The 20,765-nt window shown below is 38.7% G+C and overlaps 1 protein-coding gene across 1 annotated transcript in view; it reads right to left on the bottom strand.

Moving 5' to 3' along the window:
- LOC149299781 (putative methyltransferase-like protein 25) overlaps positions 1-20,765 on the bottom strand; it is a 93,793-nt gene that overhangs the window by 3,794 nt on the left and 69,234 nt on the right. The window contains exon 9 of the mRNA XM_089486049.1: positions 1,821-1,895. Within this exon, the coding sequence (XP_089342175.1) occupies positions 1,821-1,895 (75 nt within the window). The remainder of the gene's footprint in view (positions 1-1,820; positions 1,896-20,765) is intronic.

Below are 20,765 nucleotides of genomic sequence, written 5' to 3'. Positions count from 1 at the left end.
GGCTAAACTGATTCATTGAATGCTTCTTAGTTTTGTTACCATTCGCTCGCTTTGTAACTAAAACCAGATGAACGGATCAACTAGTCCAACACTGACCAGCCGGATATAGATTTAATCAGATACCTATGAGTCACCCCTCCTTGAAAAAAATAAAATAAAATGCGAGACATTCAGTTCCCAGCTCATTGCAAGCTTTTAATCTGTATCTTTATGTGCAGAATTCTACAGAGAAAGAACAAAATAATTGGATGGAAACAAGTACTCTTTTTTTGAGAGTTGATCTAAAATGTTATTAGCAAAATACAAAAGCATATGGCTTAGATCTTTAAATGACGTACAGACCAGACCGTGTCTTCAGTGATATTAGACACAGCACAGAAATTATACACTTGAGAAACAGGGTCTCATGATCCCATTTGGAGTAAGGTATGTGCTGCGTAATGTCAAAAGCAATAATTTCCCTTAACAATGTAAATAGCTATGGTTTTGCTGGTTTAGACTATCTGTGTGCATGAAATAACTCCACTCTGCGCATTTAAACTGTTGCAACATGAAATTCAATTCTTTTGTTTCTCCTATGATTTCAGTGAAAATGCTGAGGTAGCAGGAAATGGAAGTCAGCTCATAAGCAAGAGGCATTTCATTTTAGAAGGGTAGATATATTAAATAATAATAATAACAATAATAATAAAAGGGTAATAGAGACTGTTAGAGGTAGGCTAGATAATGTAGTCCTATATCCGTGTCCTATACATGTAATCACCCCACTGCCATTGGTGTTCTGAAGGGAGTCCAGCAATTGGTACTTCGCTCGCTCTGAGCAAAGTTTTGTTCTTTATATCACTGAAGAATACTAGAGTTGCAGAAACGTTGTCTAATTTCCAAAAGGTCTGTCGTTTTGCGGGCTGTTTTCTTCTACTGAATAGATCCTCACTACTTTGCTACGAGATCGTTCAACCTACGATCACCCAAGCTCCGTCATTTAAAGCAAAATTTTTCTCAGATGAGCAACTCTTATGTGTTTTGCCTAATGTATGTGTATTGGAGAGTGGTTGTGGTGGCAACTCAGGGAAATACGTTAGGCAATTGTTAGCCAGACAGAATTTTGGAACGGTATGTATACATGGCCTTTGCTATTTATGACACTCCAAAAGGGAACAGAGAAATATTTGGCTTCTTCTCAATCTTTAAATGGTACTAAATGGTCAGATTCTGGAACAGCTATACAAAAATATGATTTGCTGTACTATACTAATGGATTCAAAAGATCACAGAGCTATCCTTTTTCAAAAGACTTTCTTCATAAATAAAGTCAAAACTTAATATGAGCTATGTAGCAAGTTTCACTGCTCGCTGTAAACTCTGAGGTCACAATCAGTGAGCTAATACGGCTTGGTGTCTGGGTTTGATTTGTAGCACTTAATAGTGCCCAGCAAAAAATATTATATGTATATCATATATTATAATTTTACTAATATTATTATATAAATAATTATTATATATTATATTATATATTATATTACATATTTTCTTTTCAATAAGAACCTGTTTCCAGGAACATTTATTTAATACCCTGAGAGAAGGAAGTGTTGTCACGATTTGCAAAAAGATCATTATTTGTTAATTTTTGGGTATAATGTCCTTCTAGTAATAAGTGGCTTAATTTATTTCATACCTCAAGGAAAATATGTCCATCGTACTTGTCACGGGTGTATCCCATGTGCTACCCAAGCTTTCCAGTTCCACAGATCTCTAGAGCATTGAGTGCTGACCCCCATGTTAATAAGCAACAAAATAACATAAAAGCAGTAGGACTTTACCATGTTAAATGCTTCCAGTTCAATTTTTCTAGGGAGAAATTTTTCGTAGTAGTCTGTAATCTGCTTGTCTGATAACTGCGGAAGATATATATAAAAAAAAAAATAATAAAAAAATTTAAAATAGTTTTTACAACAAACATGGCAACATAATAATACACAAGGAGCTATAATTATCAGTTTTAAATGATAATTTATAAAATTATATCAGTTACAGCTGAATTGTCACCATGATACACCAAGTAAGGCAGGAAAAAAACCTCCATTTTTTATATTTGATCAGGAACACCACGGAACACCCTTCTATTGTTGTGCCACCCATCTAAGTCTAATAGCAGTCTCCACTCCAGACATGTTAATTGCTAAAAAAAAACAAAAACCCCTCTGTTTTTTTCTCATAATAAGCAATTCTAGTGTTGGCATTTAACACACATTAACCTGTACCTCTCAGAAGTGTAGATCCTGCCAATGGAACATGTTTGGTACCGCAATATGACCAAAAATGTAGTAGAGGAAGGATCATAATGAAAAACTTTTTACATCCAAAAATTAATAGATTCTAAACTTACTGTTGTAACAATAGCATTCTCAACAAACTTGACTGATGTAAGCATAATGCAGAATATAAATCAAACACACAATAGCTTTGTCATGAGTTCAGTGCAGGCAATCTTTTCTAGTAATAAAGTACATGATGTCAATACATGCTAAAAGACCTTTGGTTTTAAGTAGACTTGGGCACCAGGGGGCTCTTCGTCTTCGTGCTCGTCAAAAAAAAATCTTCATATTCCGCGAATATTCGCGAAGTCTTCTCTTCGGGCGAATATTAGTTTTTTCCGGTTAAGGGGTTAATACGGGGTTAACGCGTACCGCAGCAGCTCTGGCGCCAGTAGTTTAAATGTGCATATCAGCAACTCTATTGGTCGCCAGCAGGGGGCCTCCTGTTGGGGACCGATGAGCTCACTACCATATATATAGCTAATATATTCTCGGGCAGAATATTATGCTACTCAAGTAGCATAATAACTGGATTTCAAGCATATGGAACAATGTTACTTAATGTAAAACCAACAGAGGGCAGCATTCTGTCCGAACATATATGGCTAATATATGTTCGGACAGAATGCTGCCCTCTGTTGGTTTTACATTAAGTAGCATTGTTCCATATGCTTGAAAGAAATCCAAAGTTATTATGCAACTTAATGTAAAACCAACAGAGGGCAGCATTCTGTCCAAACATATATTAGCCATATGTGGCAGTGTGCTCATTTGCATTTATTCAAATAAAATACATTCCCATGATCCTTTCGTCTAACAGTTTAATACAAAAAAACCCCAAAATAAATAGAGAAAAAGAGTTTGCAAGTTCGACAGAATTAATGTCCGCGAGTGCGGACATTTAACTCTTGCAGCGGGGAGACCAGCGGATCATGGGGATATATTTTATTTAAATAATTAATAGATGAAAATGAACACACTGCCACATATGGCTAATATATCTTCAGACAGAATGCTGCCCTCTGTTGGTTTTACACTGAGTAGCATAATAACTTTGGATTTCAAGCATATGCTACTTAATGTAAAACCAACAGAGGGCAGCATTGTGTCCGAAGTTATAGTAAGTTATTTATGCTAAGTTAAATGTCCGTACCGGCGACTTTGTTGGTCCCTTTACCCTACGGATTTCTGGTCCCGTTATCCAACGCAGCATCGCAGGGGTTAACGGGAGCGGAAATCAGGAGTTAAAAAGCCGTGCAAGTGAGCCCTGCAGGTGACCAATAGGCTCAGTCACACTGCCCTGTAACCCCTGACGACGAACCTGCGGATTTCCACTTCAGTCAACTCGCGCGATGCTGTGAAGATAAGGTAAGTTAGATGGGGAAGGGACCGGGGAGAATAGTAGACGAAGGCAAAGATTCTTCGTGGTGTGTGTCTTCGTCTTCGCCTACGTTTTACCGGCACTGTCTTCTCTTCATGTCTTCGGAACGAACACGAAAACGCACTCTTCGTGTTCGTTTTCATGTTCGCCCGAAGACGAATGCACAAGTCTAGTTTTAAGATGTTTTCTATTTTCTTATTCTCATAAAAAATAATATTAATCAAGTTTTTATCAGAAGGCTTACCATTGAGCCATTTCAATTTATTTACCAATATGTTTCACGTTTTTAATTTTTGTTTTTAATGATTCTATAAATGGAAGGATTTCTCAAACCAAATACTTACATTTATGGAATAACTTCAAATCATAGCTGCCCACCCTGCCTCAATAATAAAGACAAAAAAATACTAATTCTTTATTGTGCTCATTGTTTAGCATAGGCCATATGTGAACACTGTCAGACTTTGTACTTGTAGCTCTATATAATCACTACGCTCAACCACAAAAATGTATTTTCTCTAAATAGGGCTTTTAAAATCCTATATTGGAGTACAGTACAAAATGTTTAATTCTACGGGAACGAGTTATCGGGATAATCCTAACCATTCCAGATAGATGACTTAAAATGTATTAAGTTTCTTTACTGCTGTACAAACTAGGCTTGAATTATAGTAATAAGAAGTCTGAGAGTTTTTCATATATTTTTTTGTTTTCTATTTAAGTAAGATTATAAGATTTCCATTAAAACAAACAATGCTCAGTTGTATATTTTAGAAAATAAAAACATTATCACTGTCACTTTATGGCTAAAGAAAGGCATTCTTGATTTTGATACTAATACACAAAGTTTACTCTTACTAAACAGACATGACATATTTGTATATACATTAAAGTCATAAATCTTCAAAAACTATAAATTACCTGGCTATGTGATGACTATACCTTTATTTAGCACACCTTTATTTATTTATATATATATATATATATATATATGTATATATATATACCTTTATTTAAATACACTTGAATCTTACTAGATGAGGCATTTCTACCCGCCGAAGCAATTTTTCCATCATTCTCCTATGAGCAACTTTCAAGAAATATATGCAAACTAATTTTTCAGCACAAAATTACTTTTTTAATGGTATATAGATTTCTAAAAAGTAATTTTTTCCCCAGTAATTACAAAGCCTAGGGATTTTAAGCGTGGGTATCAAGGTTCTTTCTATAAACAGTCTTAAGGCGCTTAAATGAAATATAAAAATATAAGGTACCTTGTGAAAAAAACTGCATTTTTATGAGCTTCATATTGTTATAAAAAATAAATGTTTTGGCATGACATATTGAAGATGATCACAAAAGTTTACTACAGAAGTTCCTTATTTCTTGAGTGCCTAGAAATGAATCTCTCCTAAAAGTAGCATTCTGTGTATTATGCCAAAAAGCTTATATCAAGCCAAGATATTTCATCACTTCTCAGGCCTTGGAAAATATTAAACTATGTTTTCCTCTATTTCTTTATACTTTGAAAAAATATAGATCTGCATTTAAAGTAACAGGGTCCGCACGTTTTAGGCAGCTATCTTCCTACCAAGCTGTAAACTACAAACTTTTTGCAGACAAGTAAGAAAAATATGTGAAAGTAAAAACTGGAAATGAAATAATGTGAAGTTGGTAGGATACACGCAGTGCATTAGTACAGACTATATCTATTTGTTTTAAATATTGTCATATTGTCACTTAAGTATTTACTGTACTCTAAGGACCAGATCCATTTTAAATTGCTATTTAATGTATACATAGGTACAGCAGGAAAACTTTTTGCTACAGTAATGCCATTATACTATTCTAATACATTTTTAAATAATTAGGGAATTATCAGATGGAAGCTTATTATCTGCATGAAGACCATTTATTTTAAGACGCTTATGGATTTTTACATGAAAAACGATAGTGTGGAAAACATTGAAAAACAGAATGTAAACAGCTTGATTGAGTTTGTTCAAGAACAGAATTTACATACATGGCATACTGAGATGCAGCACAGAAAACAAACATCAGCAGCTTAACCTAGTACATACAGCCATGGCATTTGTGTGACCTGTTCCCAGGATCAGATGGTTGCTAGCAAACCACAAAGCATCCTTAAACACGAAATAGTACCCTCCGCCAGAATTCCTGGAAAGAGTCCATACACAAATTAATGGTAGCAGTGGAACTTTGGTGGCCCTCACTCGACAGAGGGCCCCCTATTATGCCAGTGCTGCTGGTGATAACTCTAGTGTAGAACCCAGCCAGTGTGCTAGGGCAGAGGACCCCCTTCATTGAAGGTCCTGCGAGAGCCTTGGTTATGCCAGGGCTGCAGGGGATACCTGGTGTAGAACATACCATCCAACCTCTAGACCAAAGAAGACCAGCTAGATCATTTGATAGTAGGTTTAAACCTTGAGTTATGTTTCAATATTGACGCAGCTATGGCAGGCTATAATTACATACAAAAGTATCATCGGTTTCAAAATATCACATATAATCCTATAGTTTACAATATTTACAGTATATGTACTTGCAAGTTGGGAAGGGAATACTCAAAGCATACTTAGCTACGTATCCAAGCTCAATTAATTTGTGAGTATATTTAATAATAAGACAAATAGCCAGGAGTAGCGTTCAGTAAACAGAAATCTTACTGAAATATTTAGCGGCCTCTCCCTTTGATTAAGCGCTGTGAAAGTAACATATGCTTCAAGTATATGGAGTACTCTGTAGTTCCTTTGGGATGTCTGAAGATAATGCAATCTGAAGCATGCAGATGCACTTGATTATGTGTAAAGAATGTAAATGAGGACACCACGTACTTAAGCCTTTCCTGCTGTATAACATGTATTAAGTGAATCTGCCAATGCTTGCCTTGTGGAATGTTAATAGACCTGTAACTTTGATTTGTTAAAAAACAGCAGATCTTAAAGCCATCATGTTGAATGTAAAATAATGTAGTTAGCACTTTTTTCTGTTTAATTCAGATGAACAAAAAATGTTCTACTCATTAAATTGTGTCAACTTAGATTAGTAATGTTTGGTTAGCTTTCCCAAATAAAGTGGTTTCATGTTAACCTGCTTCAAAGTTATTAAAAGAGCGTCAAAGTGCCCTTGCAAAAACATTGGCGAACTTATTTAGCCAATCACTATTGACAGGAGTTGTTCTGGAAGATTGGAAGTTGGGAATTATTGTACCACTTGAAAAAAGGTAGCAGAGGAGACTCGGCCAACTTCAGACCTGTAAATCTTATGTTAGTAGGTGGGGGGTTCATGGAAATCATGCAAAAGGAAAGGATTGTTACATATCTGAATGTAAACTGTGTGCAAGATCAGAAACAGCATCCGTTTAATGCAGGGAGATTGTCAAACTAACTTAATTCATTTTTTGACTGGGAATAATAGAGCAGAGAGGGGCAGTAGATATAGACTATCTGGATTTGACACTGTCCTTCATAGAATACTTGCAATGTTTGGGTTTGGATGTTAAAATAGTTGACCAGATAAGGCAATGGTTTAGTCATTGTCATGAATGATGAATATTCAAAGGGAGGTCTTGTTAGTGGCGTACCTCAAGGATCAGTATTGGGACCCATACTTTTAATAAAGATATTGCAAGATGTCTTAATGGTAAGGTTTATCTTTCTTGCATATGATACAAAGGTCTGCAACACGGTAGACATTTATGATGGAAACAGTGATTTAGTAAATTAGAAGAATGGTGGAGTTTGTGACATTAAAATACCAAGGCACCATATAGCATTGGGGACACTGTTCTTTCAGCAACAACAGAAGAGAGAGACATGGGAGTATTTATTTCTAAGGACTTCAAGGTAGACAGGCAATGCAATAAAGCAGCAGAAAAAGCATGCAGGGTGCTGGATTGTACAGCTAGAGGCAATATTAGAAGAAAGAGAGACGCTTTACAGACCTCTGGTCAGACTTCACCTACAGTATTAATACCATTCTGAAAATCCAATCTCCAGAAGGATATTGACATATTGGACAGTGTGGAGGAGGGGGCTACTAAAACAGTAAATGGTTTGTGGAATAAAAATTACCAAGAAAGACTAAGAGATAGAAATAGAAGTTTTACTTTACTGGGGTGGTAGATAGATGAAGCAACCTCCCATCAGAAATTGCAGAGGCTAATGCAATGATACTGAGACACTGGTGCAAACACATTTGATCCACACAGGGAACTTAACATGCTTTGGACAACCATAAAGCTGTCCTGCGTCTGAGAGTCTCGAAGTCAGGAAAAATGTTGTTAAATTCTTTATTTCTAGGTAATGATATACACTACTGATGAAAAGCTTGGGTCACTTAGAAAAGTCCTTGTTTTTGAAAACAAAAAGAATTGTCCATTAAAATAACATGAAATGGATCAGAAATACATTGTAGGCATTAATGTTGTAAATGATGATTGTTGCTGAAAACAAATGCATTTTAATGGAACAACCTTCATAGGCATCCATACTTATCTGTATACTTATCTGTATGTAAGAAAAATGTCTTCGTACTCGTCTTCGTAGAAAAAAAATAACTTCGTATTCCGCGAATATTCGCCCGTTCCTGTCTTCTTTTCGGGCGAATATTCGTGGCCATCTTCGTGCTCGTTTCATCTTCGTTTTCTCCCGGCTGCGTAGCAGGGGTTAATACGGGGTTAAGAACACATCAGAGCAGCAGCAGCAGCAGATGCATTCGCGCAGTGAAGGTACGTGTGTGCGACTCTATTGGTCGCCGGAAGGGGGCTGGTCTGGCATCAACAAATGAATTGTAGAACTGCAGAATGTACCTCATTCGTTGATGGCAGGCGAGCCCCCTGCCAAAACGACCAATAGAGTTGCACACACGTACCGAGGTGTACTGTACACAAAATGACCTAGAGACAAATGCTCCAAGGAACTAGGCCTCCTTTTTATCATACACAGTCACACATCCATAGATGTTTCATAAAAGAATAGGGATTATTTTACATTTTTAAATTGATTTTGGACCACTTGTAATACATGCCTAACATTTGTTACCTATTTATAATGGCATACTTTGCAACAACCCAACTTTTACTGGACAGGACTGGAAAAAAGCAGGACTGTCCACAAAAATGTTGGGTGTGTTGGCAGGTATGCGAATGGAAAAATGTTGGACAAGAACTAAAAAATAGTTTAGGGTTAATGTACGGTTATTTTTAAGATTATTAGCAGTGCAGTTTTGGTTAAAGATGTATTATGTCTAAATAATAATTTAATTTTAATTTTAATGGGTTTATTGAATTTTATTTTAAAGTTATATTTATTATTATTTACTTTATTATATTTATTTAATGTTGTAGTGCTACCCTACCCAGCTATACCTATGTGCACTAGCATACCTAGTTTAGCTAAATTTGATGGGACAAGAAAAAAGCAGGACTGTCCCTGAAAAAGTTGGGTCTGTTGGCAGCTATGCGGATGGAAAAATGTTATAGAGTGAAGTGTGAGTTATAGCGTTAATGCTAGTGAGTGTAGAAGTGAAGGCCAGGGCAAATAACAGGAGGAAAGGTCCTTGTGATTTGTGAATTGTACATGTGTGTGTTATGTGTGTTATGTGTTATGTCACTGTTATATGTGTTATGTGTGTTATGTGTTATGTCACTGTGTTATATGTGTTATTGTGTGTGTTATGTTTGGTAGGTTGTGTATCAGACGGAAAAGGCGAATGAGTGGGCAATTGGCGACCCACTCACCTGTTTCACCCCAGGGCAAAGCATCCAAGCAACTGTCAGTCCCAGACGTTTGGCAGCGGACTTCCAGAGCTCAGACACAAGGCTCTAGCGTAAGCTGGCTACTCCGGCGGAGGTAACAGGCGTTGCCACACCGCAAACAGACGCAGCCAGGGGGGAGAAACTACCCTTACCATTAGGGACATTTTGGGCATGACTCTAGCCAGAAAGGGAACTGGCATTAAAGAGACGCTGGCACCACCAGCAGCAGCATTGGGAAAGGCGAATGAGTGGGCAATTGGCGACCCACTCACCTGTTTCACCCAAGGACAAAGCATCCAAACAACTGTCAGTCCTAGACGTTTGGCAGCAGACTTCCAGAGCTCAGACACAAGGCCCTAGCGTAAGCTGGCTACACCGGCGGAGTTAGCAGGCGTTGCCACACCGCAAACAGATGCAGCCAGGGGGGAGAAACTGCCCTTACCATTAGGGACATTTTGGGCATGACTCTAGCCAGGAAGCGAACTGGCATTGAAGAGACGCTGGCACCACCACCAGCACCAGCATTGGGAAAGGCAAATGAGTGGGCAATTGGCGACCCACTCACCTGTTTCACCCCAGGGCAAAGCATCCAAACAACTGTCAGTCCTAGACGTTTGGCAGCGGACTTCCAGAGCTCAGACACAAGGCCCTAGCGTAAGCTGGCTACACCGGCGGAGGTAGCAGGCGTTGCCACATCGCAAACAGACGCAGCCAGGGGGAGAAACTACCTTGAACATTTTGGACATTTAAGGCATGACACTAGCCAGGAAGCAAACTGGCAGAGAAGAGACGCTGGCACCACCACCACCAGCAGCAGCAGCATTGGGAAAGTTGAATGAGTGGGCAATTGACGACCTGCTCACCTGTTTCACCCCAGGGCAAAGCATCAAAGTCTGTCAGTCCATGGCGTTTGGGAGCGGACTCAGAACTCAGACACTAGGCCCTAACGTAAATTGGCTACACCGGCGGAGGTAGCAGACGTTGCCACACCACAAACACGTGCAACCAGGGGGAGAAACTACCTTAAACATTTTTACTTTCCAAGCTAAGAGCTGGGTAACCCAACTTGGGCAGATTGAATTTAAGAAAGGCAATCTGCTCCATCAGATGAGGTGCCATGCGTGAGCGCTGTGGACTCAGTATGTTTCCAGTCATAGAAAACACGCGCTCACTTTGAACAGTGGTTGGCGGACATGATAGAAGCTGCTGCGCAACCCATGAGAGGGCAGGCCACACACTCTTCTTTTCATCCCAGTAGCTAAGAGGATCAACATTAGGTGCAGAAGGAACTTCACAGAGGTAAAATTTGACCATTTCAGCAGCACTACTCTCCTTTCTGCTGCTAGCTCTGTCAGATGGTCCAACTATACTCCCAAGTGCCTCTTCCCAAAACGCTGCTGCTCCACTCAGCTGTGTTGTTGTGATGCTTGTGGCACTGCTGCTGATGCTGCTGCTAGGAGTAGCAGACCACATCATCTCTTCCTCCTCCTGCACCTCTCCCCCCTCGGACAGCATTCCCATTGGTTTGGGACCCCTCTAAGTATTGCTGCTAATTTGGCTCTGCTTGGTACATTGCATGCTGCTCGTGGATGGGGAAGATGCTGCTTGGGGCAAAAGGCACTTCTTTTTACTCACTGGGCTAGTAGAAGTACTAGTTGTGCTACCCTTTAACTTAGAACGTGCTTCTGGTGCTTTAGGCTTTCCGTAAAAAACCATAGCGCTTGTGGGCCTAGCCACACTACTACTGCCTGCTTTTGGTGCCTTTCTTTTACTTGATGATCCTTCAAGCAATGCTTCCCCAAATGATAAGCGAGAGCTTGGCCTACTTGGCCGACTAGACTGACGCAAAGGCTGCATCTTAGAACTGGTGGTGGTGCTGCTGGTGGTGGTGGTAGATTGAGCTTGTCCCTCCTTAGTCCCAAAAGGACGATCCATTTCAAATTTTGTGTTTTGTGTGTGTAGTGTAGTGTTTAAAAAAAAAAAAAAAAAGGAGGGATAAAAAACCTAAAGCTATATTAGTATTCTATTCTAACTCTAGGCAGACGCTCTCAAGCCCACTAAACTAAAGTGAGGTTAAGTTATATATATTATATTATTAATAGATTAGAATTATTTATATTATGGATTATAGATAGAATATAGATTATGAATTAGAAAGAATTACTTATATATGTTATAGATTATGAATTAGAATTTATATTATATTATATATTATAGATAAAATTAAGAAGATTAAAGATTAGAATTATTTTAGTACTACAGCTAGTAGCTTGAAGCTTTGCTTAGTAGAGTTGTTGTCGTCACACAGTCACTTTTTCTTGAAAAGAAATTAGAAATAAAATAAAATGTCACAGCAAAACAGTTAGCTTCACTGCTTGCTGAAACACACAGCATTTATGCGGCTGCACTCACTAGCCCAACAAGTTCACTTCACTGATGGACTGAGGTGAGCAAAACAAATGAAATAAAATGAAATATTATTAATTAAGAAAAATTGACTTGGTCTCTTGCTGTTGCTAAAACAAAGCACAAACTGTAGAGCTGCAGCGCCAGTACTAATAAGATTAGCTGAACTATAAGCTAGTAGTATAGTAATTATTAATTATATTTTTTATAGCTAATTTACTTAACTATTAAGATAAGAATTATAGAATTATTGATATTAATGATTTTAGATTAGACACTAGTAGATGTCTTGAATGTCTACAGTACACTCTACACTAGTATACTATTACTAACGTAACTATAGTATATATAACTGACAAATATATATATAATTTTATAATGTATTCAATTATTAATATTACTGATTTTAGATTAGACACTAGTAGATGTCTTGAATGTCTACAGTACACTCTGTAGTACACTTCGATTCTTCGTTGTTGTGAGTCTTCGTCTTCTTCTACGTTTTGCCGGCACTGTATTCTCTTCGGCACGAACAAAAAAACGGCCTCTTCGTGCTCGTTTCCATGTTCGCCCGAAGACGAATGCGCAAGTCTAATTATATATATATATATATATATATATATATATATATATATATATATAAAACATAAAAAGGGCACACGTTTCAGTAGTTCAATGATGAACTGCCAGCAAATCTATGGGATTTGCTATATTTTTCATGTTTATATTGTCCCACCAAATGGCTATAGTGTCTGGAAACTCATGTTTCTTAATGTAATGAAAATATGTATGGGCCCACCGGTCAGCAATCATTTTCTTATCTCCAGTTGAAAGACCAGCACTCATTAGCAAGTTCTTGATATAAACAAATGACTCCTACTGCCTTTCCTTGCGAGACATCTGTTTGCATTTTTGTGAGACAACATTGTTATATGTATGACTTATGGTTTCTGTCTAAGACACTGGTGCTAACACATTTGACTCATTAACTAGATTATACTAATGATAATTACTCCCGTTGATCCAAAGGTATCTGTCTTGTCAGTATAACAGCTTTTAACGTTAGATATTCAAGTAGAGTCTGACAGTGCTTCGGATAAGCCAGGTGGCAATTTTCATTATTTGCAATAAATCATTGTCATTTCTTTCCCTTTCTGGTAATTTCTAGTTCCATCTCTGGGAATGTCTGCTTGTGATGTATGAATTTCATTTTCCATTTGTAAGCAATATGTTCCAGTCAGACTGTGAATATATAAACATTATACAGTCCACGACTGAACACGCGGGGATCTAAAAGGGCTGAAGGTTGAACTGCTGGCTCACATATATAAATAGATTTATACATCAAGCATTGTGGAGCAGCAAATAACTCTTAGCCCACATTACAAAACGTCCAACTGGCACGATCTGCTGCGGTCTACTAGCATCTGCATGATCTAGGTCTATAGGTGAGAAGGTTTTATGGGTTTGGTCCTTAGTCTGGTAGGCAACTTTGAATTAGGATTCACTTGCCTATCAACACTTTAATGCATATGAAAGCCATGTGGTCCATTTCGCAGAATCCCTCCATATGCATTCGCTGATCTTCCCACCCAACAGTGAAATGTCCTGCAGGAGATATGTTCATTCTTGGCACGGTATTTCACAGAACCAAGTTAAAAACTGCATAACATGCACTTCACCCGCCTTTTTAAACACACTTGCTAAGGACAGGGTCCAAAGAGGAGATCTACTTAAGGTGCTGATCCACCTACGCTAGTGAATTTAATGCATTTATAATCAAATGCAGAACCAGACCCATGGGTAAACAATCTAGATGTTGTTTATATCTATCAAGATAATGTTTTAATTGGCCCTGCATATCATAATGACGCTCAGAAATAGCAGGAACTTTCATTCCAGCCAATAAGCACTCACGTTCATTCATACCCACTAAGCATTCAGGGAGACATCAAGGGGAAAAGAGATGATTTCGAGTTCCAAAGAGGGGCAATTCGTCCTTAACAAGATTAGAAAATGAGCAAACAATTTTTTCTGGATTTTTTCCATAATTGATAATGTGTGTTTAATCCTTCAAGATCTTAATGGTCATTTAAAAAAACCCCATGTTGTGCATTACTAGTATTGTGAATTAAAAACACAGTTTCAACAATATTTTTTTAGTTGATATTTTGGTTGTAGAATTAAACATTTTGCTCTGATTAACACAAAAACGGGTTTACTTTTCTATGCTTGCAAGTGTAAGCGTGATTCAAGTGGCCATGTCAATTTAATGAAATGAATAACAAATCACGCATGTGCAGGTGGGAAATTACTCCAAGCCGTTGACAAACATGAGTTATTAAGGTGACTTGTGTAATATCATGTTGCTCATGTGGCTTCTATAAAAAGAACATTGGTTCATGTGTGACAATATTGCAAACATAAATCTTTTAGAGCAGTATGTTAAACATAGCTACAACTGCATTCCTAATGCACTAGTAACCTTATATGTAGTATTGATTATCGCAACTTGTAAGAGAAAATAGAAAGTTGCACTAAACAAATTGTAATATGCGTTCATTGCTCAATATAACCAAATGTGTATCCATAGTAGGAAATAAGATCAAAACTGTCTTAATTATAAAATATTACTTAGTGATATTATGGTTCTGTTTATTGGCCATGACTGATGATCTGTCCTAAATTCCAAGGAATAAGACTTAAGAAGGAGTGGATTGGCCAACAGCCCACTATGCATTTTTCCCTGTTTGCCGAATGGCCAGTCCGGTACCCTTTGATTTTCAAGATGGGTCCCTAGGACTATTGTCAAATGCTAACTAGGAAGACCATACTGTATAAACAAAATAGCTGCAATACAACTAAAACACAGCAAATACATAAAAAAAGGCCTCAGAACTGAGCTGGATAAAAAAAGGGCTGTAAGAATCTAGGGATTCTACAACTCTGAAATGTAAACGCCATTCAAAAAAAACATTAAGATTTTCTTATGAAAACATAAAATATGCCGTGTTTAATATACCTGGTTATCTCCATAAATACTTTAATACATGTGTAATGCCCTAACATAAGAACGTTGCCCCTCAAATTAAATAAAAATACAATATCCCATTTTCATTAATTGTCTTTTATACATTCAGACTGTGACCCCTTTGCCACAGAGTATGTAAAATTTGTTATTAAGCTATACAATATATATGGGCTGGCCTCAATGCGAAATGGAATGTACACTAAAAAGGGGACTTAGGTGTACATCAATATATCCTGCTTGGATCTGTGTCCTGAAAAAGATCTACAAAATAAAGATAGGTTCCACAATAAAAAAATAGCAATCCTTGGTCCATAGATAAAACCTTAATGTAAAGAACTATTTAAGGTATTAAGCTTCAATATCCTATAATGTGAGTCTAAAAAATATTCAGCAGCCAAAATATAAAGAGGGCAATAGCATGTTTTCTGGATGTCTGGATATCAGAAAAATACAAAATGCAATGGAGAAAGGCATAATGTAGTAAACCTCAACATGCGGGTTTTCATGGGGTTCTTGTAAAAGGAAAGACAAATCAGTGACTATGTGACAATTTGAAAATGAGTTACACTCTAAACGTTATGTATCCTTCATCTAAATACAACTAATAGTTAATATTAAAACCTTTTTTTGCATTTGTATTCGAATGGAAAGACTGCAAATTTAACAGCTTATGACAGCATATTAAACAATGCTGGGAAAAGCAATAAACATGACATTTTTCTATAAAATATGGGCTTGGTAGATTGTCGCATTTGCCTTGGCGGGGAGGGAGTCGATGCCACGGTTTTCTCTGAATAAATCTTTCTTGCCAAAGATTCCATCCAGTGTTCCGTGACAATGAAGCAGCTGCTATCATTTAGGCTCCACTGTGATACCCACTGCAGGGGACAGTGGAAACAACATAAAATATGCTTTCTCAAGCATTCTTCACAAAACAACAGGCACTTCTTATTAGTTGCCAACCACAAACAAACCTCAGACATTTTTTAACCAAGGTCAGAGGCTTTTCCTTCATGTCAGAGAGGCACCGTTATAAATTATTACTATATGTATATGTAGTATATATATATGTGTGTGTGTGTGTTGGCAACATGGAACTGTAACAAAATGTATTCTAATTGCTTTATATGTAATAGAACCCCAGTGTCTGTATGTATGTCAGGTGCGGGCAGTAGCGTACCTAGGGGGGGGGGCGGTCCGCACCAGGTGCCGCTCATCAGGGGGGTGCCAACTTGCCGGCACCCCTCCAGAGACGGACAGTAATGTCCGCCGCTGGAGGAGAAGGCTCGCAAGGGAGCTGTATTGGAGGTCTTTAACAGACCTCCGGCTCCCTTGAGCGATTTTAAACCGGGTTCAACCCTTGGACCCGGCTTAAAATAACTCAAGGGAGCCGGAGGTCTGTTAAAGACCTCCAATACCGCTCCCTCGCGATCCACACGGCAACTGCTGCTGTGCGCCGGGGTTTGTTGTCAGATCCCAGCGCACAACACTGAAGCCGCGCCCACCGCCATCCATGCCCTCTGACCCGGAAGAAGACAGAAGAAGAGGAGCGAAGAAGACAGAAGAAGAGGAGCAAAGAGGAAGAAAAGGCGCTGACTGCTGTAAGAAGAAAAGAGGAAAGGTAGGAAATCATTCAGTGAGAGTGGATTGGTATGTGTGAAATGTGTGGATTGGTATGTGTGGAATCTGTGGATTGGTATGTGTGGATTGGTATGTGTGGAATCTGTGGATTGGTAAGTGTGGATTGGTAAATGTGTGAGAGTGATGGGTGTTATGCTGTACCATTTCCAATGTCTTTTTCATTATATAATTATGCTCTAAAGTACATCATAACTCCCATCACTCTATACTGTTCCATATAGTGGCAGAGCTGGGAGACAGAGGCCTTGCACCCCCACCGCAGGACTCCTGAAAGGTAAGTGAACTTCAAAGGGGGGAGAGGGTAGATAGGGAGAAGGGAGTGAGACGGGGGGATAGGGGGTAGATAGGGAGAAGGGAGTGAGAAGGGGTAGATAGGGCAGAAGGGGGTGAGAATGGGTAGATAGGGAGAAAGGAGGGTAGCAAGAATATTGAAATAAAGAGTCAGAATGAGAGAGCGAAAATGAATGGATTAATGTGTGGATGAATTGTTTGAATGAGTGAGAGAATTAATGAATTTGTGAGAATGCATCAATGAATATGTGTAAATAATTTGTGTGAAAGAATAAATGATTGTGTGAATGAATTGTGTGAATGAAAGTGAATTAGTGAGTGTTTGTGTTAATCATAGGTGTATAGTTGATTTGTCAATAAGGCAAAGATGGTATAAGCAGGGTGTTTATGGGACAAAAATGGCACAGGCAGGGTGTTTATGGGACAAAGATGGCACAGGTAGCGTGTTCATGGGACAAAGTTGGCGTACACTCGGCTGTTTGGGAACAATGCTGACTCATGCTGGGCTGTTTGGGGGCAAAGATGGCACGTCCTATGTGTGTGTAATTTGGGTGCTGGTCAGGTTCTATGTGGGCAATGTGGACGCTGTTTTTTTTGGAGGGTTATTAAAGAAAGCACTATTATATGTTCAGTAAATGTTATTTAAACGTATTTATTTTACTTATAAGTTATTAATTTATTTTTTCAGATTTCTTGTTGTTTACAGTTGACATACAGTTTACAAATTGGTGCAATAAATATTCTTAACATAATTTTGTAGATGTCTTTACATTTACACGCCCCGGGTGCCAAATACTCTAGGTACGCCCCTGGGTGCGGGTGAAAATCTATGTTATTTATCACTAAAAAGGGTTTGTTTACAAATTATCTGTTAATTACCATAATAGAAAACAATAGTGACATCACTCAAGTACCATAAATCACAAAAACACTTACATTTTTACAAAAAGATGCATCGTACAATTTTATGCTAAATATTTTTTGTTAAAATTATACTATATTTGTTTAAGTAAAGCTCAAGTAAAGTACCATATTTGCTCGATTATAAGACGACCCCCCAAAATCTGAATATTAATTTAGAAAAAAAAGAAAAAGCCTGAATATAAGACGACCCTATAGGAAAAAAGATTTACCAGTAAATGTTAATTCATGTAAACTATTTTTTTTTTAAAATAAAAGCTATGAACAATATTTTGTTTTTATTTCATTTTATTGTCCAACCTGCCCCCCCCAGTTATGCACATCTGCCCCCAGGCTTTCCACTCTGCCCCAGAAATGCCTTATACCCCCTATATGCCACTGTGCCCCATGATATGCCTTTTGACCCTTATACCCCTATATGCCACTCTGGCATTTAGGGGGTTAAAAGGCATATTATGGGGCAGAGTGGCATATAAGGAGGTATAAGGCATTTCAGTGGCGTATAGAGTTTTAAAAGGCATATTATGGGGCAGAGTGGCATATAGGGAGGTATAAGGCATTTCAGTGGTGTATAGAGGGTTAAAAAGCATTTCTGGAGGCAGAGTGGCATTAAGGGGTTAAAAGGCATTTCATAGAGCACTCTGCCTACAGAAATGCCTTATGCCCCCCATTTAACACCGCCCCCCGCCAAAAAAAAAATCCTTACCGGTGCTTCTGACTCCCGGTGTGTTGTCCGGGCAGCAGGTAGACATCTACGCTATTCTGTCCTTCGCGCATACACCCTCCAACCGTCAGAGTTCCCCGCACTGGTGCGGGAACTCTGATCTCTGACAGCCGGGGAAGGTCTGCACGATGGACGCAGACAACCCCCGCTGCTAACCGCACCTCCTTCCGGCTGCAGTGGAAGTTGCCTATGCAAATCGCGTAGACGTCTACACACTGCCCCGGCTACACACCAGGGATTCAGAAGCAACGGTAAGTTGGGGGGCAGGAGGGTCCAGGTCCCATGCAGCGCTGCGGGGGATCTGGATCTTAGTCTCATAGTCAGACCTATTTGAGGTCGGATTATAAGACGACCCCGATTATAAGACGAGGGGTATTTTTCAGAGCATTTGCTATGGAAAAAACCTTGTCTTATAATCGAGCAAAGACGATAATATTCAGTTAATTCATACTACTAAATATTATTTTCTTTGTCTCTGTCTTTGGTCAAAAAAGAAAGAAAGAATGTTGGCAGCTGGTATAGAGGTTTTACTTTGCAGGCAGGTGAGCAACCTTGCTTTGTCAAAAAAAATAAATAAGAATTTTTATTAATTATGTCTGCACATAGCGTAGACTTTGTGGGTTGTTGGCAATTCTTCTTCTTAACATTTTCTAACAGATGGGGGATGGCAGATTGCATATTCTCTGATCTAGAACCTTAAAGAATAATGCTACACTTTGAGCCTCCATATGACAGAACTGACCATAAATTAAAGTCAAGCGTGCAGCTGTGCATGTGCTTTGGGATTTAAGTTACCTCACCTCATAAATGCACATTAAACTGTATAAACATTTACAAACATGACAGTGTCAGCTTGCATGATAGAGCTTATAAATTATGAATGTAAGGGAGTACTGTATATTTTGCATAGTTTTGCTTATGCTATATTTACAGTCAAAAGAATCCTAAAATACATAGAATTAAAATAATAATGAATTACAATTATACAGTGCAAATCTCCATGAGATTTCTGTGACTGATAATCTCATTGGCCCTTGAATTGACAGAAATACAACATTTTTATAGTCCATGGACCGAACGGTACAAAGTAGTCAATATTGTACATTTTGAGACACCTCAAATTTTAGTGACTCAAGTATCTATTTCATTTTAAGAAGAGACCTGTGCACAGTTCTCACAATAATAACATATCTATTGCTTATTTTAAAGCAAAAGTTATAAAAATGTCATTAGTTTACTGAAATATAAAATATAGGTTTCTGGAAAGTGGAACTGTTGTTGTTTCTGATTGAGTCGTTAGTTGAAGGTCTCTTCTTGAGATCACAACCTCTGCGGTCCTGAAAAGCTTGTGTAACTCTATATCAACTTCTACTGAAGACTTCATATTTGCTTGGACTACTACATATATATGTTGTTGTTGAAAATACATATATGGTTATGCTACTTGTGTCTGTTGATAAGGGAGCATTATTACAACATTATTTGGTTGACAAATAGTTAATTTTTAACCACAGCGTTAGTGTCCAAGCTGTGGGGACACTACAAAGGCCGGGTCTTTTTTGTCTCCTGGTGGGCAGGTTTTGTACAGGGAACAGGGGCGCCCCCTATCTAATCTAAACGGCCGCTGGGTGCTGATGCTGCCGGGCGGCGCTACTTTAATACTTTTTTTTTTAAATTTAATATGGCAAGCCGGATCGGCTATTAAAAAAAAAAAAAATAGTATTAAAGCAGCGCCGGTCGGCGGCATCAGCACCCAGCGGCCGTCTGCGATGGCCGCCAAGTGATGGGAGCAGCGTGAGGGGTGAAAGCTCCGCCCCCTCGCACTCACCTTTCACCCCTCACGCTGCTCCCATCACTATGCAGCCATCAGATTGTTGGAAATCGAATCTAAATGGCTGCTGGGTGCTGATGCTGCCGGCCGGAGATACTTTAATACTTTATTTATTTTTAATATGGCAAGCCGATCCGGCATATTAAATAAATAATTAAAAAAAAGGATTAAAGTAGCTCCGGCCGGTGGCATCAGCACCCAGCGGCCGTTTAGATAAGTTTTCCAGCAGTCTGATGGCCGCATACTGATGGGAGCAGCGTGAGGGGTGAAAGGTGAGTGCGAGGGGGCGGAGCCACTTCACTTGACTTGCCCCCTAGGCCTTAGGCTGCCAGCCCTCCCCCCTGCCCTGTGAATATGTGTAAAATGTATAAAAATACCCATCTAACATTGGCAACATAGAGTAGGAGTTGAGTAGAGTTACATTAGTCCCTCAGCACTACCCCCA

This window comes from Sceloporus occidentalis, unplaced genomic scaffold, assembly GCF_023333645.1.
Source record: "Sceloporus occidentalis isolate IW3139 unplaced genomic scaffold, rSceOcc1.0.p SCAF_28, whole genome shotgun sequence".
NCBI classification, from domain to species: Eukaryota; Metazoa; Chordata; class Lepidosauria; order Squamata; family Phrynosomatidae; genus Sceloporus; species Sceloporus occidentalis.
Note: the sequence above shows the minus strand (reverse complement) of the source record. Positions and strands in the feature narration are given on the sequence as shown.